General features: G+C 41.4%; 1 protein-coding gene across 2 annotated transcripts in view; it reads right to left on the bottom strand.

Moving 5' to 3' along the window:
* diaph2 (diaphanous-related formin 2) overlaps nt 1–20,000 on the bottom strand; it is a 352,630-nt gene that overhangs the window by 205,628 nt on the left and 127,002 nt on the right. The window contains exons 16-20 of one of the 2 annotated variants that reach the window (XM_084010082.1): nt 19,353–19,417; nt 18,492–18,596; nt 14,594–14,656; nt 10,909–11,283; nt 4,352–4,466 (exon numbers count right to left, since the gene is read on the bottom strand). In XM_084010082.1, coding sequence (XP_083866208.1) covers nt 4,352–4,466; nt 10,909–11,283; nt 14,594–14,656; nt 18,492–18,596; nt 19,353–19,417 — 723 coding nt within the window. The remainder of the gene's footprint in view (nt 1–4,351; nt 4,467–10,908; nt 11,284–14,593; nt 14,657–18,491; nt 18,597–19,352; nt 19,418–20,000) is intronic. The other variant, XM_084010083.1, reaches the window with a different exon arrangement.

Here is a 20,000-nt window from a genome sequence, read left to right as displayed (position 1 = left end):
TGACATTCCCCCTCCCCCTTTCTCTTCCCGTCTCGACCAGTTTTAAGATTTATTTCCAAAAAAGGTGCTGTTTGGTTTGGTAACACTTCTCCCTGTCCCCTCAAGCCTTATTCACCACAAGTGCATGTTCATTAGCTGCCTTGCCATCATTAACACAGTGGCATGCCTGGAAAGAAAGTCCCAATGACCCTGCACATAGGGGTGCAATGCAGACTGCGGTTCCTCCTCCAGGATGCACATACATCTTCATTAGGCCTCTGTGTCTCTTTGCAGCAGTATGAGTGTCATTGACTTTCAAACCATGAAGTGTATTCATTTTTTGGGGCTGAACAACACCAACAACCCTCTTGATTTGACGATTCCGGGTTGTGTTCATGTTTGACTCCTGAAATGCATGTATTCATCACCAACATCATTAGCAGTGGTTTAAAAACACAGAATAACAATGGTTATTGTATATGGAAATACAGCACACTCAGGGATTTCAGTTGTTATTGAGTAACCCGCCTGCTTGCACTGCGTTGTTTCTGCTGAGGAAGCCTCCACATGGCCATTACCAAGTGGCATATGCCCTTTGTCCATCAGCAATTGATGCGTGCAATGGAGGAAACATTTTGGAAGAAAGGGGGTGTGAAGTTTGCCAACATCAATCTTGTTTCAAATTGAACTGCAAAGTTCCAGCTGAATGAATTGCCTTTCAAATGCAGCAGGCCATGGCTACACACATTCAATCCCGAAGTGAATCTGATTTGATCCCAAGAGCCATACAAAGGCACAACCCACTGATTGATAAAGCGCACTGAGGGGAGATGAGGGTAAAAGAAAAAAGAGAGAGCCAAGTCAATGGAGAAAAAGGTAAAGAAAGAGAAATAAACCAATACAGTCAAGCGGAAAAAAGCAGAAAAGTAGGGATGAATGGCAAGAAAGAAAGCAAAAATGAAAGTTTTAATGGGAAATAAAATAAATATGACATACTCTGGTTGACTGTAGATTCTACAATGTCTATTTAATGTCTTGTACATATGTTCAAAAGATGTGAAAAACCAGGGTGGTGAGCGAGAGCAAACGGAGGTTTGTGTGTGCCTCTGATAACAGATCGCTCGGCTCCGAGCGTGGGTGGGAACAATTTTCTGATCACAGAGCGCTCAATGGTGCCAAAGGTGAAATACCTGCCTTGACATCAGTGACTGAGGTGTAGCTTCAAGTGCAAAACATTTTCGACACACAAGAAGAGTATGCAGCATGTAATACGGATACAAACTTTAACATACAAAGAGGATTGATGCTCACTGTATAAAAGCTTCAGAGCCTGCCTTGCCAGCTGAATATCAAGATGTATCACTGGGTTAAACAAAAAGACTCCATTGTCATTTACTGCAACAGAGTTTCAGTAGCTTAAACCACATCGGTAAATCAACACAGCAACATCATTATTTACTGTGTGAAAATAATTTGCAGAGCTACTTTGGTCTGCTTTCAATGCAATGTACACCAACCACAGTGGTTACTTAAAAAAAAAAAAAACATTGTGGTTCCCAAACTGAGATACAAATTGGTGGTGTCACCATTGTATCTTGTATCAGTGACATGTCAATGGTCTTCTGATCAAATCACTGATATAGGTGTTGAATTTCAATCAGGCCAAAGAGCCATCGCATAACAAATGACAATGTAGAAAAGAAAGACACTTTTAGAAGATTGAGGCTGAGGTTGAAATCCCTCTTGATTATCATTTCCTTTTCTTGGAAAAACTCATTAAACAGTGCGACTCATAAAAGCAGCAGGGGAGATGACAGTCTTGCATTCTCAGTTGTTTTAGAGGCCTCTGAGTGCAATAAGCATCAGAAAATTGGGGGCTGTTAAAGTGATTCTTTTTTTTTCTCCTTTTTTTTACTGCTAAAGTGTTATTCTTCAACAATGCAAGTAACAAGCAAGAATCCCAAGGAACGTGGAGTTAACAGACGCCTTTTTGTACCAATTTCTGAGGGCAGCTCTGCAGGGAAGGCATTTACACCTGCTTGCCTCATCTTTCACGATACACTAGTCCCCCAAAGTGTGCTTTACTTATAAATATCCATGTCTGTGATGTGGCAAAGATGGAAGTACCACAAGAAAGCATGGAGGGGGGAAAATAAATGTATACTGTATGTGTGTGTCGGGGACAATATCGCAGACAAATGGAGTCAGTTTTCACCGGCGACTTGTTTGTCAAATCAGCACAATGGATTTATGGTCCATGTTAACAATGAGAGGTTGCAATGAGAGTGCAAGACCACAGGAATGAATCTTGCAAGACTACGTCCGTCCACCTGATCCTCCAAAACCGCTTTAAACCGCATCCGATTCCAGTTAACCAATTAGACTTGACATGAAGGAAGACTCGCTACCCAAATAGGTCATATTCAAAGTGGAATTGAAGCAGGGATCTCTTTCGACAAAATATGCTTATTGTTGCGTATCCCCAGACGGCATGCATTTGAAAGACGATTCTGCACAAATCATGTAACAGAGGAAAGAGAAAAACAAATGAACTACTGTCTCATTTTAGGAAGATCCCATCTCACACCTTTTTTTTTTTTTTTTCTTGCAATACAATCTACATCAAAGCCCTTCTCATTGACTTTCAACTTCACTGACGGGGAGGGTGGGTGTGGGAGGGGGTCGATATCAAACATTAAACAGCATTTTTCATTCATGAGAAAATCATGTTCTCTTTCAACAATAGAGGGAAAAGAGCTGATTCAGTGAAGTCGCTGCAGGGGTAATTGATAGGGATCCAGCAAAGGTAACTCCCAGGGGAAATGCTGGATCATGAATTCCTACCCTGCCAACGGGAACATGGACTATCTATAGTACTTTTTTTTAAAAACCCAGTGGGTGAGAAAGTGAATTTAATAAAGAATTTAAAAGGACATTTAAAGCTGAATTAAAACCCTGCGTCTGTGGACCTCCAAATGGTAAGTTGTATTTCATTATAAGAACCTATCTGGAAATGTATTTATAGCAGGTGTGCTCTGCACTTTTACTGATTTACTAACACTAAATATTAAACATAACTCTCACTATAAAAAATGCAAATGCCATATGAAAGAATGAAGATTAAAACACTTAAATAGGCATTGCAAAGGTTTTCAGAGATGCACAAAGGGCCTGTTGAAAGACACGACGTCTAACATCAAGACATCCTCTGGTGAAGGAAGCGAAGCTCATCCCTTCTACTTCGATAAGCCTCACAACAACTGTCCTTTCCTATCCACATTCCCCTCCCATCTGTATTATGCTGCCAGATCACTTTGCGGCAGCTGAGACAAAATTGCTATTTATTTCACAGAACTCATCCCCCCCCCAAAAAAAAGAATCAAGTCTAGTTTGTAGACCTGCAGGGCTGTGAGAGAGACGGAGAACGAAGCTGCTGGCGGGCTGACTGACATCCAAACAGACGGTGGGAATATGAGAAAAGTTGGAGGATTCTGTATAGTTATGTCCACACACCCTGACAGAGCTCATATTTGACTGTTCTGCGCTTGACAGGGTTCTGACTTTTCCCCTCCTACTGCTGCTAGAATTAGAGGGGTGTATGCCCCACACACACACACACACACACACACACACACACACACACACACACACACACACACACACACACACACACACACACACATGCACACGCACATGCAGACACACTGTCAAAGAAGTGGAAAACACTCAAATTGCCACGGGAGGAATACATCAAGTGCATTCACACACCCTTTTCCATACAAAAAAAAAACTTGCTGCACTGTACTGCTTGTGTTATTCATCAGCGAGTTAGGTAGCCTGGTTGTGTATCTGAGAAACAAACTGGCCGGGACAAGAAAAACTCCCAGAGCTTCCTTCACAAAAGCCTCCCGTCTTCTCCCGATGGAGGATTGGCCTATTGGACTGGAAAAGGCAAGAAGCTAAACCAAGCATAACTCTCTCTGTTCACACATATACGTACAAGTTCAAGTTGTGCACATCCACATGCAGACACACACACACACACGAAAAAAGAACTGATCTGAAACTACTCAGCGGGTACAAAGAATTGCATTCTAGCTTCCTTGCACACACATATAAAAACATTGCAGCAAGAGTGCTGGTATCCGTAATTGGCAGCGATACTTGACTCGGGAGTATACATAGATGGAGTTCAAATGCAATGGGAAAATTGTTTGGTTTAAAGATAATTAACATCTCAGTGAGGGGAAAATGGCTTTCGTAGAGTGTCACAAGATGAAAGTGGCTTGGCATATATTGCCTGAGAGGCTAAATGAAGCATGTGTGTGTAGATTAATTAAGGACGAAGTGAAGAGAGATGATGCCTGCTTACCTTTGCTCTGCGAGGAGAAGCAGAGGGAGAGCTGAGCAAATAGGTCAGGATTCTCAAACTTCTCTTCTTTGACTTTGATCCAGAAGCAATTCTCTGCCATTTCCTGAGGCACTATCTGCAATGACACAAGGATCCCATTATCACCACAATCAGGGGCCGCCATTCCACCAACCTGCCACTCAAAAAGTTCTTCTCACTGGAGATGTTTTTTTTTTCCCGTGTGTGGACGCACACATGTCCTTGTGGGTGCATCCTTAGCATCCAAGTAGCAAACACAACAAGCACAAAAGAAAAAAAAGGAAAGGAAAAGAGGAGCCTGCAGGTTATGTTCTTTCATGTGATGACAAATTGCATGAATATGTCAAAACGATGTGTGGATAGACCCCAGCCTGAACTATTCACATGAAAGCTCACGTTGACCTCTCCAGAAGTGAATGAAATGTGTGAATTTCAGTTTGCAGCAGTGCACCTCAGCAACCCTGTTCCTACCTAGATCTGCTTGAAACAGCAAAGCCTCTAATAAGCAGCCAAGCAGCTACAAACAGCGAGGTGATAGCAGGCCAAAGGGACGCCTTCACACCCCTCGTTTATCATTCTCTCCACACCGCTTCCATAGACAAGAGAGTAGGGACGCACAGATGCATCCAGACTAACCCATCAGACACGTTAGTTGTAAGTATTAGTACTGTAGGTTATTATGTGTGAATCTGCTGTAGAGCTGTCAATTTTCCTCAATAATACAATTTGAATTTAATTTCATATTTCTTCAATATTTGAATTATATTCAAATACTGAATGTTAATTTCAGCCTATTATTAAAGCAACACTTAAGAACTTTTCCTCTTCGGTCCCCCTACAGGTTGGAAGCAGAATTGTCCATTACTGCCGTTGTAAATAATTTAGCCTACCGCAGCCTACCGTCACACGCACGTTATTTGTTTGTATGCAGAACTGGCTCTGGAAACGATGAACGATTTGAACGATGTCCAGTGACAAGGTAGAGTAGCTAACGCCTTAGCTAAGGTTAGCTAACATGAGCCATAGCGATAGTTACATATATATTAGCACAATAGCTAACGCCTTACCTAACATGAGCAAATAAAATATTTGAGAATGTATTGTACACAGATGCACTCTGTTGGGAAAAAAATGATTACTGGTAAGTCCAGCAGCAACAAAGCCAAGTCACCATCTGTCTTGCATTTTGTAGCCTCCTTCAGCTCTCACCAACGAGTGTGAGCCGGTCCGATATTCACTCTCGTTAGAGCTCTTTCTTTGTCATGCTCCCGTTTTCTTTTCTTCGCCTCATCGGACATTATACTCCTCCTTTTCTTTGCAGGCTCTGCCATGACGCCAATTTAAAAACTACCTAGCTGCAAGGTATCTTCCACGCACCTGCCGGGTGTTCTCCCACTGATCTCTACGCAGAGCCTCCACCTACTGACTTTTGTAACGCTTGCCGTAAAGCAGGTCAAATGTGTAGTCTCATTAGAACTACAAAACCACTACCCGACGAGGCAAAGTTAGTGCCGTTACAGCCGATAGAGGGCCGCAGAGTGAACGCTGAAGTGCCGTTCACCCGGTTTTGAGGTGATGAACCACTGAAACGATTTTAGAAACATTATTTTAAGGCACTAAAAACTCTTTAGTGTTGCTTCAATATTAACTACACAACACAGGCTTACACGTTGCCAATGCCATCAATGGCAATGTAGTTGTTTGGTTTCTGTCCACTAGAGGGCGTTCCAAAAAATGGCCACGCCCTCCTCGTCTCACCGTCAGCTCTACCTATATCTTTGTTTCATTTCACCGAGTGCTGCTGCGTGGTTATCTCCGCGTGCGCGCCGCTGTCAGCTATTTCTGATAGTGAGGTTGTGATTCAAAAAACGTTATTGTTCGTCAGACTTCATGTGGCAAAAGCATCCGTTTATGCGGGTAGGCCAAGACGAGGAGGCCGAGATGTGCTAACGTTAGAAACCACGTTTCTAATATATATATATATATATATATATATATATAAATAAATATGTGTGTTGAGTGCTACGGTGAGAGCTCTATCAAGTGCCTGGACTCGCTCTTGCCCTGCTGCACTGCAGCTGTTAACTTCCTTAGACACCACAGTAATTACACACATGAGCAAGTGTACGTGCAACATGTACGCAGTCATTACCAAGTCCATATAGAAATGGTGATAAGAGTCTTACAATAGGTGTTTTAAAGGAACAGTGTGGAGCATTTAGTGGGATCTATAGGCAGAAGTGGAAGGGGAAATTCATACTTTTTCTTTGGTGTAAGCGGAAAATGAGAAACGTTGTGTCCATCAGCTGGATCACGATATCTCAACAAAAATATGCTCCGATGCCTCTCATCCGGCCCAACACCTCTAAAAGCTGGCGCCCTGTAGTTGGCGCTGTGTGTCCCAATAAGCACTCTGAGCACTTCTCACTAACACTGATTGATTGATACTCCACTTTAAAACTCTGTCTGTTAATTTCATCTTGCGGTTATGTGAATAATGCCTGTGGTGTTTGTCCAGTGTCTAATGTTGATGTCTATGTTTCTGATGTTCTGACACTGCTGCTATGAGCTCACCCGTCATGTTGTACTGAAACCAGGCTCCACTGACCTTGGTAGTGTGGTCATTAATGATTGATTGACTGATTACTCTTTTCTGCTTTCATACCACCACCTCAAAGCCCTGGACAGCAGTCTATATCTAAATATGTCTCCCTCAATCAGGCCGCGATTCAGTCCGATTCAGGCAAAGTGGTGACTCACCAAATGTAGCACAGAATTAAATGACGATACGATTTATTTGTAATATCAAAACCCCTGCTACACCTTCTGCAACAACATCACTACTACAACTATTACTAACAACGAAAACAATAATACTAATCATACTAATAATAATAATAAATCATGTTTCTGCTCTGCAGACTTTAAAAGGCCTTCCAATAAAATTAATACATTTAAAATATCTAAAATATGTAGTATTGATTCAGTTATTCAGGACTCAAAACGTACTCTCTGCATTTTCTAAAGTGTGCAAGGGCATTGGATGTTTTGTGCAGATCGCTCAGACGAGTAAAAGAAAAATCTAAATGACATAATGAAACATGACAAACTACGTTAGATACTGCAAGGCTACTCCATTTATTTGTTTTATTGTACAGTTATTTATTTCTAAAATCTACCGTCTATGTATGAATTCAGCCTCATATTAAATGAGAAAAAAGCACAATGTGGAGAGGTCACACATCCAACATATGAACACACTATGTATGTGTGAGTGTGTGTGTGTGTGTGTGTGTGTGTGTGTGTGTGTGTGTGTGTGTGTGTGTGTGTGTGAGTGTGCGTGTGAGTGTGTGTGGTGGCCTTCATGTGTTTTATCTACTATTCTATTACTCCTAAAATAACTTTTAATTATGTGCAATATTGTGCAGTCCAAATAAACTTGAAATTATTTTCAAAATGTACGCAAGAATAGCCTCATTTTGTACAAGGCAAATACAGAAGCATGTTTTTTTTTTTTTAAACTCAACGAGTTCACTCTTAGAGCCTTGAGAAAGGAAGCCTTGTTTTTTTTTTTTAAACAAAATTTAAAGCTCAGACTAAGCAAAAGTAATGTTGAACAACCTAACAACTTGAGTTGGACAGCAATACAACCTGAAACAACCCTGATGAAGGATTATTTTAGAAACTGCAAAGTGTTTGAACTTCTAGTTTGCTAATGTAGTCAAGGCACATGGCACAAAACAATCTAACCCAGCTGGTAGTCACAGCCCATTTAAGTAATTTAAGGTCCTGAATCCAAGATAAATATAGCATTGTATCTCTTACAGTAGGGGGTGTAAACTGAAGGATTAGACACAGAATGCTTAAAGGCCTACTCCAAATGCATTTGTACCAACAAAAATGTAAGATATATTCACACACATCATTGTATTTTGTGTGTGTGTGTGTGTGTGTGTGTGTGTGTGTGTGTGTGTGTGTGTGTGTGTGTGTGTGTGTGTGTGTGTGTGTGTGTGTGTGTGAGTGTGTGTGTGTGTGTGTGTGTGTGTGTGTGTGTGTGTTGGAGAAGATCATTATTGAGGCATGTATAATTCCCAAACTACCCTGTGTAACACCACAAGATGTGACAGGAATATCTCACCTAGTTATTAAAACATGATTAGCTACAAAAGATGCCCCTGTCTTGGCAAAACAAAAACAAAACTGTTTCCAATGGTGATGAGTGATAATGTGTATAAAGTTGTCTGCTAAAATCATAGAAAGCAAGGGCCTTTTCTAACCTGTGCATCTAAGATAACTGACGAAGATGGACATACTGACATGGAAAAATAACATAATAACTAGGCATCAGGTGTGCAATAATACACTCTGACATTGATTAAAAACAGCATTGGGCGACCAGACAAATGCATTCGGGACAGCCAATGTAACGAATGCATGGCTGGTGAGAATGTATTGATGATTTTCCATTACTTAACATTCAGCCTGGAGTCTTGATGTTTCCTATGGGAGCAGAATAAGGATGTCATCACTTTGTTTGGGAGGTGTTTAAGTCTCATGGTACGCTGAACCTAAAGTTACTTGCATCATCCCATTGCATCCATGTAGCCCCTTGGTCTGGCATATGTATACAGAAATTATTAATTGAATTCGATCATATGGTCTTTTTTGAGAGGAATCCATATATCCTGACAACGATACTATCAGTATTTCAGTTTTTCAAAGTCAAAATATATTATATTAAATACAGTCCCATATTTAATCTTCACTAATGACTTTCTGTGGGAATCACTGTCCACTGACATACAGGGGGGAAAGATAACTTGATTTAAAATGCTCTCAGCACTTTAAACAAAGCTGACATTTCCCAACGTGTGCACGAGCCGCTCTTTCCCCATGTGAGTGTCGTGTGCGGCCGCTACCGACTAGGAAATCACTGCCACCACAGCCCTGGCTCCACTGGAGGACCTGGCTCGTAATTGAAAATGTCAAAGTAATTATACTTTTTCCCCCCTCAATTTAAAAGTGTCCCCAACTGAGTGTGAATATGTTACTGTAGCTACAGTAAATCGGTATGCATTTATCTCGGATTGTGTTTGTGAGTCGTGTGTGATTGAACAAATCATGAACTTTGAGTGGTCCGCATGGCTAAATGTGAAACCCCACTGTCCAGGAATAATTGCATACTTTTAATTATGGCAGCCCCCATGGTCTCCTCTTTATCAAATCCATATGAGGTATGTTGAAAAGAGGTACAAAAAATACCAAAATTTATTTCCTTTTCCTTCTTCATACAACCAAAGCAAAGTTGCTCCTGGCTCTCCCATAATTCCATCTGCTGCACATAGAGAAGACAGACGATTCTTGTCCCAATTAATCGACACAAGAGACGCAGATTGTTTTTCCACAGGTGGTTATGAATTTAATTTGCATCACCAAGCAACAATTCCTGTGGTGGCAAGGTCAATGCACCTGCACATAATGTCTCAAATATCACAAACCACAAACAGCCCCACTCGGACTCGGTATTGAGAAACCAAAAACGAAATAGCTTTTTTTCTTACTGTTTCATACTGAAACTATTAATAATGCTACCTCTCGAAACACAAACACCCACACGCAGGAGCATTTGCATAGATGGCATTTTAAAGAGTCCTTGAGGTGACAGTAATTCAAACTGTACCTCGCTGTTTACAATGCAAGTCAGCATTGACTTGCATTCCAACGTTTTGTTCTCTCATTTAGTGGAGTCATTTTGTGGCCTGTTGTTGGATAAATATACTACAGAAACGAAAATATTTCCCATTTTTCTACTTGTTTGGAAAATAAAAATAAAAAATTAAAGAGATAACTGCTATGTGATGGCCTTAAACACACTGAAAAGCCACATTCAAAATGTCTTTACAATATATAGCTATTTTTCCACTAAAACAATTGACATATAATATGCAGCACTAACATGATGTGAAAAGAACTAGTTCAATGTTTAGGTTGCTGAAATGGAAGACAAAGATGAAAGGTCACAGACGCGTTGGCAAAGAACCATTAAATTAATTCTAACTCCTGAGACATTGGATAAATTATCTATGGTAAAATAGAGCCCACACACCAGAGAATGTCCCCTTGAAATTGTATTCAAATGTGATGGAACCTTACACAGCCCAGTCTTCATTCAATTATGCTAATTGTGCATATCCAAGGACATTTGGGCAATGAAAACTGTTTACTGTTGAATCCTTTGAAATGGGTGCAGTGTGTGGTATAGTTTGGCTTTGGGCTGAACAGTTGCTTGACTAGATTGCAACACTAAAGTTCATTTGTATAGAGCACCTTTTTGTCTGGATCTTCAACTTTCCATCACTTTTATTGTCTAGGCTTACTTCAGAAATTCTCTAAAACCAGCACTAACCGTTTGCAGATGTGATTTGAAAGAGTTATAATCTGTCAGTGGAAGAATATTGCCGGTACAGTCTCAAACCACCAATATTATCAGCCAACATGAGAATGTGTTGCAGTGAATGAGGAGTTCAGGGTTACTATACCTTGGTCCAGTTCACCCTCTTCATCACGGTTTCAGGTTTGTAGGTCTTCTTGGCCTCCAGTCCATAAGGCAGCTTGATGACAGGCAATGCAGGAGGTGGTGGGGCCCCGCCCGGTCCCCGGAGGAAAGGTGGAGGTGGCGGCCCACACCCAGGTGGCGGGGGGGGAGGTGGAGGTCCTCCACCGGGGGGAGGAGGTGGTGGAGGCGGTGGTGGAATGCCAGCATGACCAGGGAGGGGAGGAGGGGGAGGAGGAGGAGGAGGGCCGCCACCAGGTGGAGGTGGGGGGGGAGGTGGTGGAGGAGGAGGTGGAGCTGCTGCACCCCCGGGCAGGGGTGGTGGAGGTGGTGCCCCAGTCACAGTTGGACCCGCTGCAATCTGCAAATACAGGGGGGAGATGTTAATGATGGACCACACATGCCCTTTGCTTTAATCTAAACATCGATCTGTGTCAGTAATGGGAAAAAGCCAGGCATATTTTTTGCGTGCCGATGAGGAGGCATTTTTGTGTGTGAAAATCAACAATTTACCGCCTGCACAATTTCAGTTTCTTAGTAACTGGCCATGAGCTTTGACTGTGGGCAGAGGGCAGGGTGTGTGTGTCAATAACAAGGATTACTAGGTTTGGTGGAAGGGCTTCCGAGTTCAGACCACATGAGGAGGTCACGGCCTCTGCTGCTTTCAAGATGTCACCAGCCAAAGAGATCATGATCAAAAGTTTAGCAACCATTTGTGTGAATCCCAAGTCGACTGACGCCGGAGGAAAAGTAAAATGCAGCTTTTCGTTTGGTTTCTTCTCACTATATGTAGATCTGCAGATCAAAATTATATATATATTTTTTTTTTATATTTGTTTTAGAATTTCACACGTTATTTTCACGTGAGCAAGTCCTTGTACACCTGCTGGGTTAGAAAAATATGCTTGCATTTAGTACTTTTTTTACTGTACATATGACATCAGGTCTATATTAGGAGAAATTAATGGAATTGTAAAGTTGAACTTAAACTCTACTCTCCTTCAATTATTTGGCATATCTCCTGTTTTGTCTGCACTCAATGGTATTAACAGCAAATCCATTTATGGAAAAAACATGAGAAACTGCTCAGGTACAAATTGGAAAACACCATTAAGCATACTTACTTAATTGTGAGGAAAATGCACATGCAGATCTATAAGCTGAACTTTACAGGCAAAAATAAAATACACTTGTATAAAACTGGAATATCTTACGACGGCATATTAGGGCCACTGTAGAAAAAAAATAAAGGGGCAAATTTGCGACTTTAAAACTAGCTAATTCGCTAGTTTAAAGTGGCAATTTTGCTAGTTTATTACGATGCTAACAACCGGCATTAATGCTAGCTAACTTCCCATGAATGTCACTTTTGCCTTTCTAATTAATCCATCCCAACATGTGACAACGCTTTGCTAAGGTCCTTAGGGTGATGGCTGTTGATGGTTATTGTTGATTAATTTTACATGGGCCAAATTGTCATCTTATAGGTGTTTGTTGATCGGGTGGTTTGGCTAAGCTAGCGGTAGGACATAGAGGTAGTAAACACATTGCTTGACCCGGATGTTTGCCGTTGCTATGACAACAAGTGAAAGCTACCGCTTTTTTTTTCCTACAGTGGCCCTAATACGCCGTTGTAATATCTTGTAATGATTCCCCAAAGCAATTAATTAATTGAATCACAATAACAATTTGGATTTATTTATTTGCGTGTCCAAAATGTGCAATTGTGTCAAACGAGTCTCAAAACTGAAATCATAAAAGCAGATGAATCCGTAATTATCAATCACACAGCCAAAAAAAAAAAAGCCAAATCGGCTGCAGTTTGATTGTACTTTCCCATTGGAATCACAATTAATATTTACACGATGACCTGCTTTGTATGGAGAGTAGTAGTGTGAAGGCTTGGCTTATTGTGTTCATTAATCTCTGTGGATATGAATGCAAAGACTCAGCAAGATGTTGGAGAAAAACATGACCAACTACTGTTTTAATTTAGAAAAGATAAGAATGTTGCTTTCCCATCAAATTTCCTTCATGAGTCCTCACAATGGCAGGCTATTAAACAGTAGACAGGGATGTAATTAGAGCCCAGACTGATAAGACAGAGTCTTTAAGTCCTCTGACATGTCGGCCCTATCATGCCAACCACATACACAGGTAGTCAGTGGAAACACCAATGGAAAAATGTTTAAGAGAAAAAAAAAGTTATGCAAATACAACAATTACAGACACCCGCTCTCAGACAGGGTTTGATCCGTTTGATCTTTGAAGCTGATTAGATGCCAGCTCTAACCAAAAAACACTTCCACTTCTCATTTCCAAAACCAATTCTTTTTTTGCTCCAGTCACTTGATTGTGTGCTCACAATGTGATTGACTTCATAGTTAAAAGACATTACGTTGTGTTTCGTTACATTAGTGGATTGTTTATAAGGGCCATTTTTTGAAAGGTGTTCTGCAAGGAGCTTCTTACACAGATCGCCCAGAGCCCTTCACTGAAAATCCACATCCAACGATTACGTTTGTCAATCTTAAGACCTCCGTGGCCCGTTTCCTCGTTTATGATTAATAAGAGAATGGAAGCAAATTACGTGCTAAATTAGAGTACAGTGGTTTCCCTCCGAGTATTTATCTCTCTCTCCCTCTCCCTCTCTCTCTTCTACCCAATAATAACCAGTGTTTCACAGAACCCTTGGGATCCAATACCACCTCCACGGGCTTCTTCACGCTCAGCTACAAAAACAAACATTGAATGAAAAGTGATCCATATGTTGTAAAGTGTATAACAATTGTGCATTTTGACTTACATGATATCTGCCATTTGATCTCACAATTACCAGTAGTTTAAGAACATTGTATGAATACAATATGTGATTATGTGAGACAAAATGCACAATCTCTACCTACTGAGCCATGTAGAAATACTATTTCCCTATCTTATGGGTTGATTTCTAAGATGTTGCTCGTGTTTCTCGCCAGCTTGTTAAGGTCTTTTTGATGTGTTTTGGCTTTTGCAGAGTCCATCTGGAGCTCTGTGTATAGGGGGAAACCGGGTTAATATGAAATCTAACCCATCCAATTCTGATTCATAGTCATCTGGACTCAATTGGGAGGTCAACGTGGCAGGTAATCAACTCTGAATGTGATGTGATTAAATCAATGCCCTAATCTCATCTCCGATAGAGGAATTCAATCACAAAGTGTTTACTTATGGAAATCACATTAAACAAGCAGGAGATGTGTTGAGCTAAAAACGGCTCTATAGTTTAACATATAATTCATCATAACTGAATGAAGGTATTTCTTCTTTAAGAGTGTTTTGCATGTCAGATTCAGGACAAACCTTTGGAATTACATTTACATTTAGGGCATTTAGCAGACGCTTTTGTCCAAAACAACTTACAATAAGTACATTTGTCGAAAGAAACCACAATATATCATTGCAGATAAAGTAAAAAGGAATGAAATGTATATTATGGAGTGGGACGTGCATGCAGAGACAAGGACAGATCGGACAGATCAATCCAATAATCAGTTTGAGCGTTTTTGTTTTTTTTCTCCAACTAAAGATTCCAAGCACCACAATCCAATTCATTTAATATGCAACTTGGATTTGCAGGTGATTAAATGTGAGATTATGTCAAGGGCCGCGCATGCAAAGAGGACACCCACCTTGGCTTCAGATTCCCTGATGAGTCTCTGAGCCTCTTTGAGCTTGTCTTGTTCAATAGTTAACTGTACAACACACACACACACACACACACACACACAGACACCACAGACACACACCATGGGAACACATGCCCACAACAGACACAGAGGGCAACATAGAGGCACAAACAGGGAGTGGGTTAGACAGACGGAGAGGAAGAACACTAGTACACCACAGTACTCACACCAAACACAAAACAAGTCAGAAAAAGAGGCGAGCAGGGGGAGAGAAGATGTCCCTTGAACAGTTAATGGCAAACAGTGTTATATTCCCATTTTGTCTGAATGAGCTCATGGATGTGCAAAAGGCAGAGTGTACTGTACTTTTTACACCTGAAACTAACTGTAATCCACCATCAAAAGAGCATCAGTGTGGAGCACTGACTGCAACATGAAAGGAACAAGGCACCGCACCGCTGACAGTCGGTGCACCTTCAAAACCTTCTTCAATCCCCCCCTTTTCTTCTTCTTTTGGCATGGGAAAACACATTTCAACTTAACACTCTTAGATCCGTGATGGGCGCTGATTTTGCACTGCAGTCTTCATTTTGAAGTGTGCCCATTTTGCTTTGATATTTCTCTCTGTGCGACCTTGCTGAGGAAAAACAAAAACGAGGGGAGCGTAGTGTACAGCAACTGAAACGCATTATTTGATGGCGTCATTCCTACGGAACACCTCTTCCTATGAACTGTGGAGAGCTGAATATTTAATGTCCATAATGGAAAAGGAGATGGGAACTTTTAGTAGGGCGACTTAAAAAGAACTACCATTGTGAAAGAATTTACTAAAATGGTAGTAAAGTGCAATATGTAAAGCAAAGAAGAGTTTTGTTTTATCTTTCATCCTCGGGGATAAGAAAGTTAGGGGCTTAGAGATGTTTCAGTTTCAAAGAAAAGGCCTCAGAGATGTTCAGCAGGTATAATAGTCGTTTGCCTGAGAAGTCCGGCTCTTTCGACCACCATTTTCTGGTAAGGCTGTTAATGTAAGAAAGCATGTATGACACATTTGAATGACGGTGAATTTGACGGTGAATTCTTCTCTTTGCCTCCATCTCATGACAGCAAAGTACACATTACAATGCTGACACAAATTGTGAGTTTTGCTGTCATTGTCAGTTGAGTCAAATTCCATAATCAGCCGTGGCGGAAGACAGCTTGGCAGAAAAAAGAGAGAGAAAGTGGTCCACTACACCCCCCGCTCCTCTCGGGGCCAAGCTGGGTCAGCTACAAGACCGCCAGGTTGTTAAAACCTATTAATGGGATGCCGCAGAGTGCTCCAATGTACCACTGCAGTGCTACATTATTCATCACATACAGAGCCAATTCAATGAATACCTTCCTTCCCCCGTTTTGCCTTGAATGTCTGCAAAAAAGGTTCTGGGAAGGATGGATGATTTTCCACTTGTTGTGATTCACTTGTCCTTTGTTGATGTTTACAGGCAGAACCTCCACTCAACTCAAACGGGGGGGGGGGGCTAATCAAACAGGCGCATCAAACAGGCAGCTTGTTCCAATGTCAAAGGTCCCAGACAAAGACTCTCATTAAATGTGTTGGTTTGCAAACAAGGTGAAGAAGAAGAGGAAGCGACTCAGGCATGCATATGTTGCATTCGCTGACAGGAATTCTGTCTGGGAGATGAAAGGTTAGGGTTAGCTCCCCGCTTCATTCATAGCGACATAGCGTCAAAACGACAGCGATCACGCAGGAACTCTGATGGACAAACTGAAAGTGCAACGTTGATTTAAAGGTTTCTGCGCTCGCGCGGCTAATGGTCTTCTTCGACACTGTGTCAAATGTGGATTAGGTTGCAAAACACACCCGTTCAGCCGAGTCATCCCCGAGCAGAAGGATCCCAGCGGTCGGAGAGGATGACACTGTTGTTTTGCTCGTTGCCTGAGGTGGCAATCGAATGTCTGTGTGAACACCTGCTCGCATAAAAAACCAGGGGGTAACTAAATTGTTATTACAGAACTTGCATATATTAGAAGATTCCTTTTTTTTTTTAAATTAAGCCCTTACAGCCCAACAATCAAGTCTAATTAAGAATAAATTCATATGTGGGGCCAGTGCAAATTAACTGCACTTTCCATAAACCCAAACAATTAAAAATATCCACATTTAAAGCAAAGTTTATTTATGCTCAGTAGGATATCCCTTTAGTGCATAAGTGTTATTTATGTGCTGTCAAGATGCATAGGGGACATTCTAAAGTCCTTATGGCCACATTTATACCAAACAAATTACATATTTCCCTGCTGAGGTTAATGTCTGTTGATGTGTGGCTCTCCGGCAGTAAAGGCTCTTTGAAGGAGCATTCAGACAAACAGAGGAAGAGAGGGCTCGACTCTCCAGGGTTCCTCGGCTCTACACTACCTGTTAATGCACCACAGTCGGTCAGTCTTCAAAAGACAGAGACCTGCCAGGGGAGGGTGAGGGGAAGGCGTGTAATGTGGGGAGAAAAAAAAAAAAAACATAACATAAAAAGCCCCAACAAGGGAACGAGGGCAAGCAAAGGTAAGACGGGCTGGTGCATTCTTCCCTGACATAAGGTGGAAGGAGCGAGCAAAGGAGAAACAGGGCGAGCGGGTGGAGAGGAGCTATAGATTCTGGTGGTCTTATTAAAATAGGCAGGCATTCATCAGGCATAGAGTGAGTGATGAACCGTGCAGGTAACAAGTGGTGAGACAGCACTTAGCCATATGAAGAGTGACACACAAATAAATTCTAAGTAGGGCTGCACGATTATGGCCTAAACGTAATCACCATTATTTTGTTCGACAGTGACAATCCAATTTTTACGATTATTCATTGAATATAAGGACATAATGTATTGCGCGTTCATATTTGAATAAACAGAGCTTACAATGGCGTGTTGTGCCTCTTTCTTTCCTGCTACCAAAACACCTTGCTGACTCCTCTTGCGCGCATATTAAACAATATAAAAAAATATGTTCATCGGATTGTGGGAGGGCAAAATCTTGATTTAAATTAATATTGGATTCATGTTGCAGCCCTATAGTTCTCTAAGGAGAAAAACACTGTGTGACTTGGGCGAGAACAACAGTCTACAAAGTTGGGACTAAATAACAGCATTTGTTGTCGACATGAAAAATGATTGCTGGAGGACTGAAGTAACAGTGATGCTTGGACCAGCTATGCAGGTGCCGTTTATCAGACAGGGAGTGCCAACCTAAGCAACCAGACATGAATGTTTGAAAGGAAAAGCAATCTCCGGTATAAATGTAGCTATACCATCTTTCAATCCTGGTTTATATTAAATTCCCTAAGCAGGAAAGCAAACTGCCCTTTTGTCCCAAGGCAGTACTAAAGTATCGGGAATTGGGTTAAGGGGGAAATAGCAGTCATTTTCGGTACTCAAAATGGAGGGTTTTGCCTGGGAAGAAATGATGTAGAGAGCGAGAAAAGAAACGCAATCCATCTCCGTGATGATAGAATTACATAGGAAAAGCTTCAATAGAGCAATCCGTCCATATAAAGAGCTACAACTTAAGAAGGTGATTGACTCTTTATTAAATCAAATGTTCTTGCATGGATGATAACTCCCACTTACAGCAGCAGCGCATCTATAAGCGAGGTGGAAAGGTATCCTGACCAAATCATCTCTTTTTCAAGTGGAGCCATTACTTCTCATCGCTATGGTCTTAAGACAAACACTCTTATTTGGTATGAGTTCGTATGACGTGTTTTTCTTTTCACTTCAAAACTGATGAATAGTGTCTAGACAATTTCCACTATCTTCCTATTCATACTTTTTTGGGGGAAAAAATACAATATAAAGGATCTCTGGGTGAATGTAACATTGTTTTGCAGAGTAGCGGGTGCTCTTTATGGATTTACCTGGGACTCAAGAGCCTGGATCTTCCCCTCCAGCTCTTTGATTCGCTCTTCCTGCTTTTGAGACTCGGCCTGGGCCTCCTGCCGTGCGCTGAACTCCTCATCAAACTGCAAGAAAAGAGACACAAGTATATCTATGTGCACATATGGGACACATGTAAACACACACACACACACACAAACGCACACAGGTTGGTGAGAGGCACTGGTGTCTCCAGAGAATTGCCACAGGGCACATCAACAGACACCAAAACATGTCATCTTACACTCTCTGGCCAATTTCTATTCATAGCTCTCACGGCCCTAGAGCCCCGTTGTCCTTTGTCTTTGTTTCAGGCCTGGCTTTCATGTATGTTGATGGATCTAACCTTTGCAGAAACCAAACCATGTCACTTCAATGATTTCACCGTCCCAGCAGGGTGCGTGGTGGGACAGGACTTAAGAAAAAAACATCCAGGACCCCCTTTGGCATTGCCAGACAGTGGGAGTGAGGCTCCTTAAGATACACTTAAATAGAAGGGTTTAAGTTGGCAGTTAGTTTATTTCTTTCAACACACTCAATCAATGAGGCTCCATTAAACGTAAATGTGAGACAAAGAGAGAAACCAGCTTGAAATGCACAACTGTATTCAAAGAGCCGGCACAACTAACTTAAATCTGTCGCAGCGCCGTGCACAAATAAGTATACATCAGAACATTGGCATTGATTCTTGTAATGCTGATACGGATCATGTAGCGTCACACCCAGGTATTGATCAGGGCATGGAAAATCAATAGCTTGTCTGGGAGGCTCGGAAGGAGGAAAAACTTTCCTGATGGGAGCCGGCCAACCGAGGGGACTGTTGGGAGTGATTAATGTCTCACCTTTTTGGAATACTCCGCAGCCTTCTGCTCACTCTCTTCAACTTTGGCTTTATCCACACACTGATCTGCAAGACGAAAAAGCCACAGTCATCAGATACTCCAGAGGTGCGCTGTGCATCATTAGCTCCTCGTGTGAGATTTTCAATTAGACCCGGGACTTGTTTGACTAAGTATATTAGAACCTAAACGCATGGAAACATTTATTCTGCATCTGTGAGATCTGGGAGATGTTTACGACTTAAGAAAGTCTAAACAAATGGTGTAGTTCATGGGAGCATTTCCCCCAACCTAAGAATGCCAAGTGTGTTTTGAGAAGGAAAACCAGCCCTGCAAATGAGTCATTTATGTCGGCATTTTTAAGATTTAGCAGTCAAGTATTACATACTTTTTAAAGTTTCTAACTATATATTTTCCGATGAGGTGCTTCATGTCATCCGTGGGCATGTACTGTATAAGACTCTGTTTGAAGGTTGTTTTAAATAGATGCTTGTGATGAAATGCCAAAGTCACTGAATAATTCAATAAATTTAAAAAAATTAATAGAAGTATCTGCTGTTGGAAGAACTCTTGGCGAATGCAGATGTGCTAATATTTCCCCTCTTCACTTATTATTATTATATTGTTATTCTTGATGACAAAGTCCCTAAA

This window comes from Eutrigla gurnardus, assembly GCF_963514095.1.
Source record: "Eutrigla gurnardus genome assembly, chromosome: 5".
In the NCBI taxonomy this organism is placed as follows: Eukaryota; Metazoa; Chordata; class Actinopteri; order Perciformes; family Triglidae; genus Eutrigla; species Eutrigla gurnardus.
The sequence above is the reverse complement of the archived record's forward strand: the minus strand, read 5'-3'. Positions and strand labels throughout refer to the sequence as shown.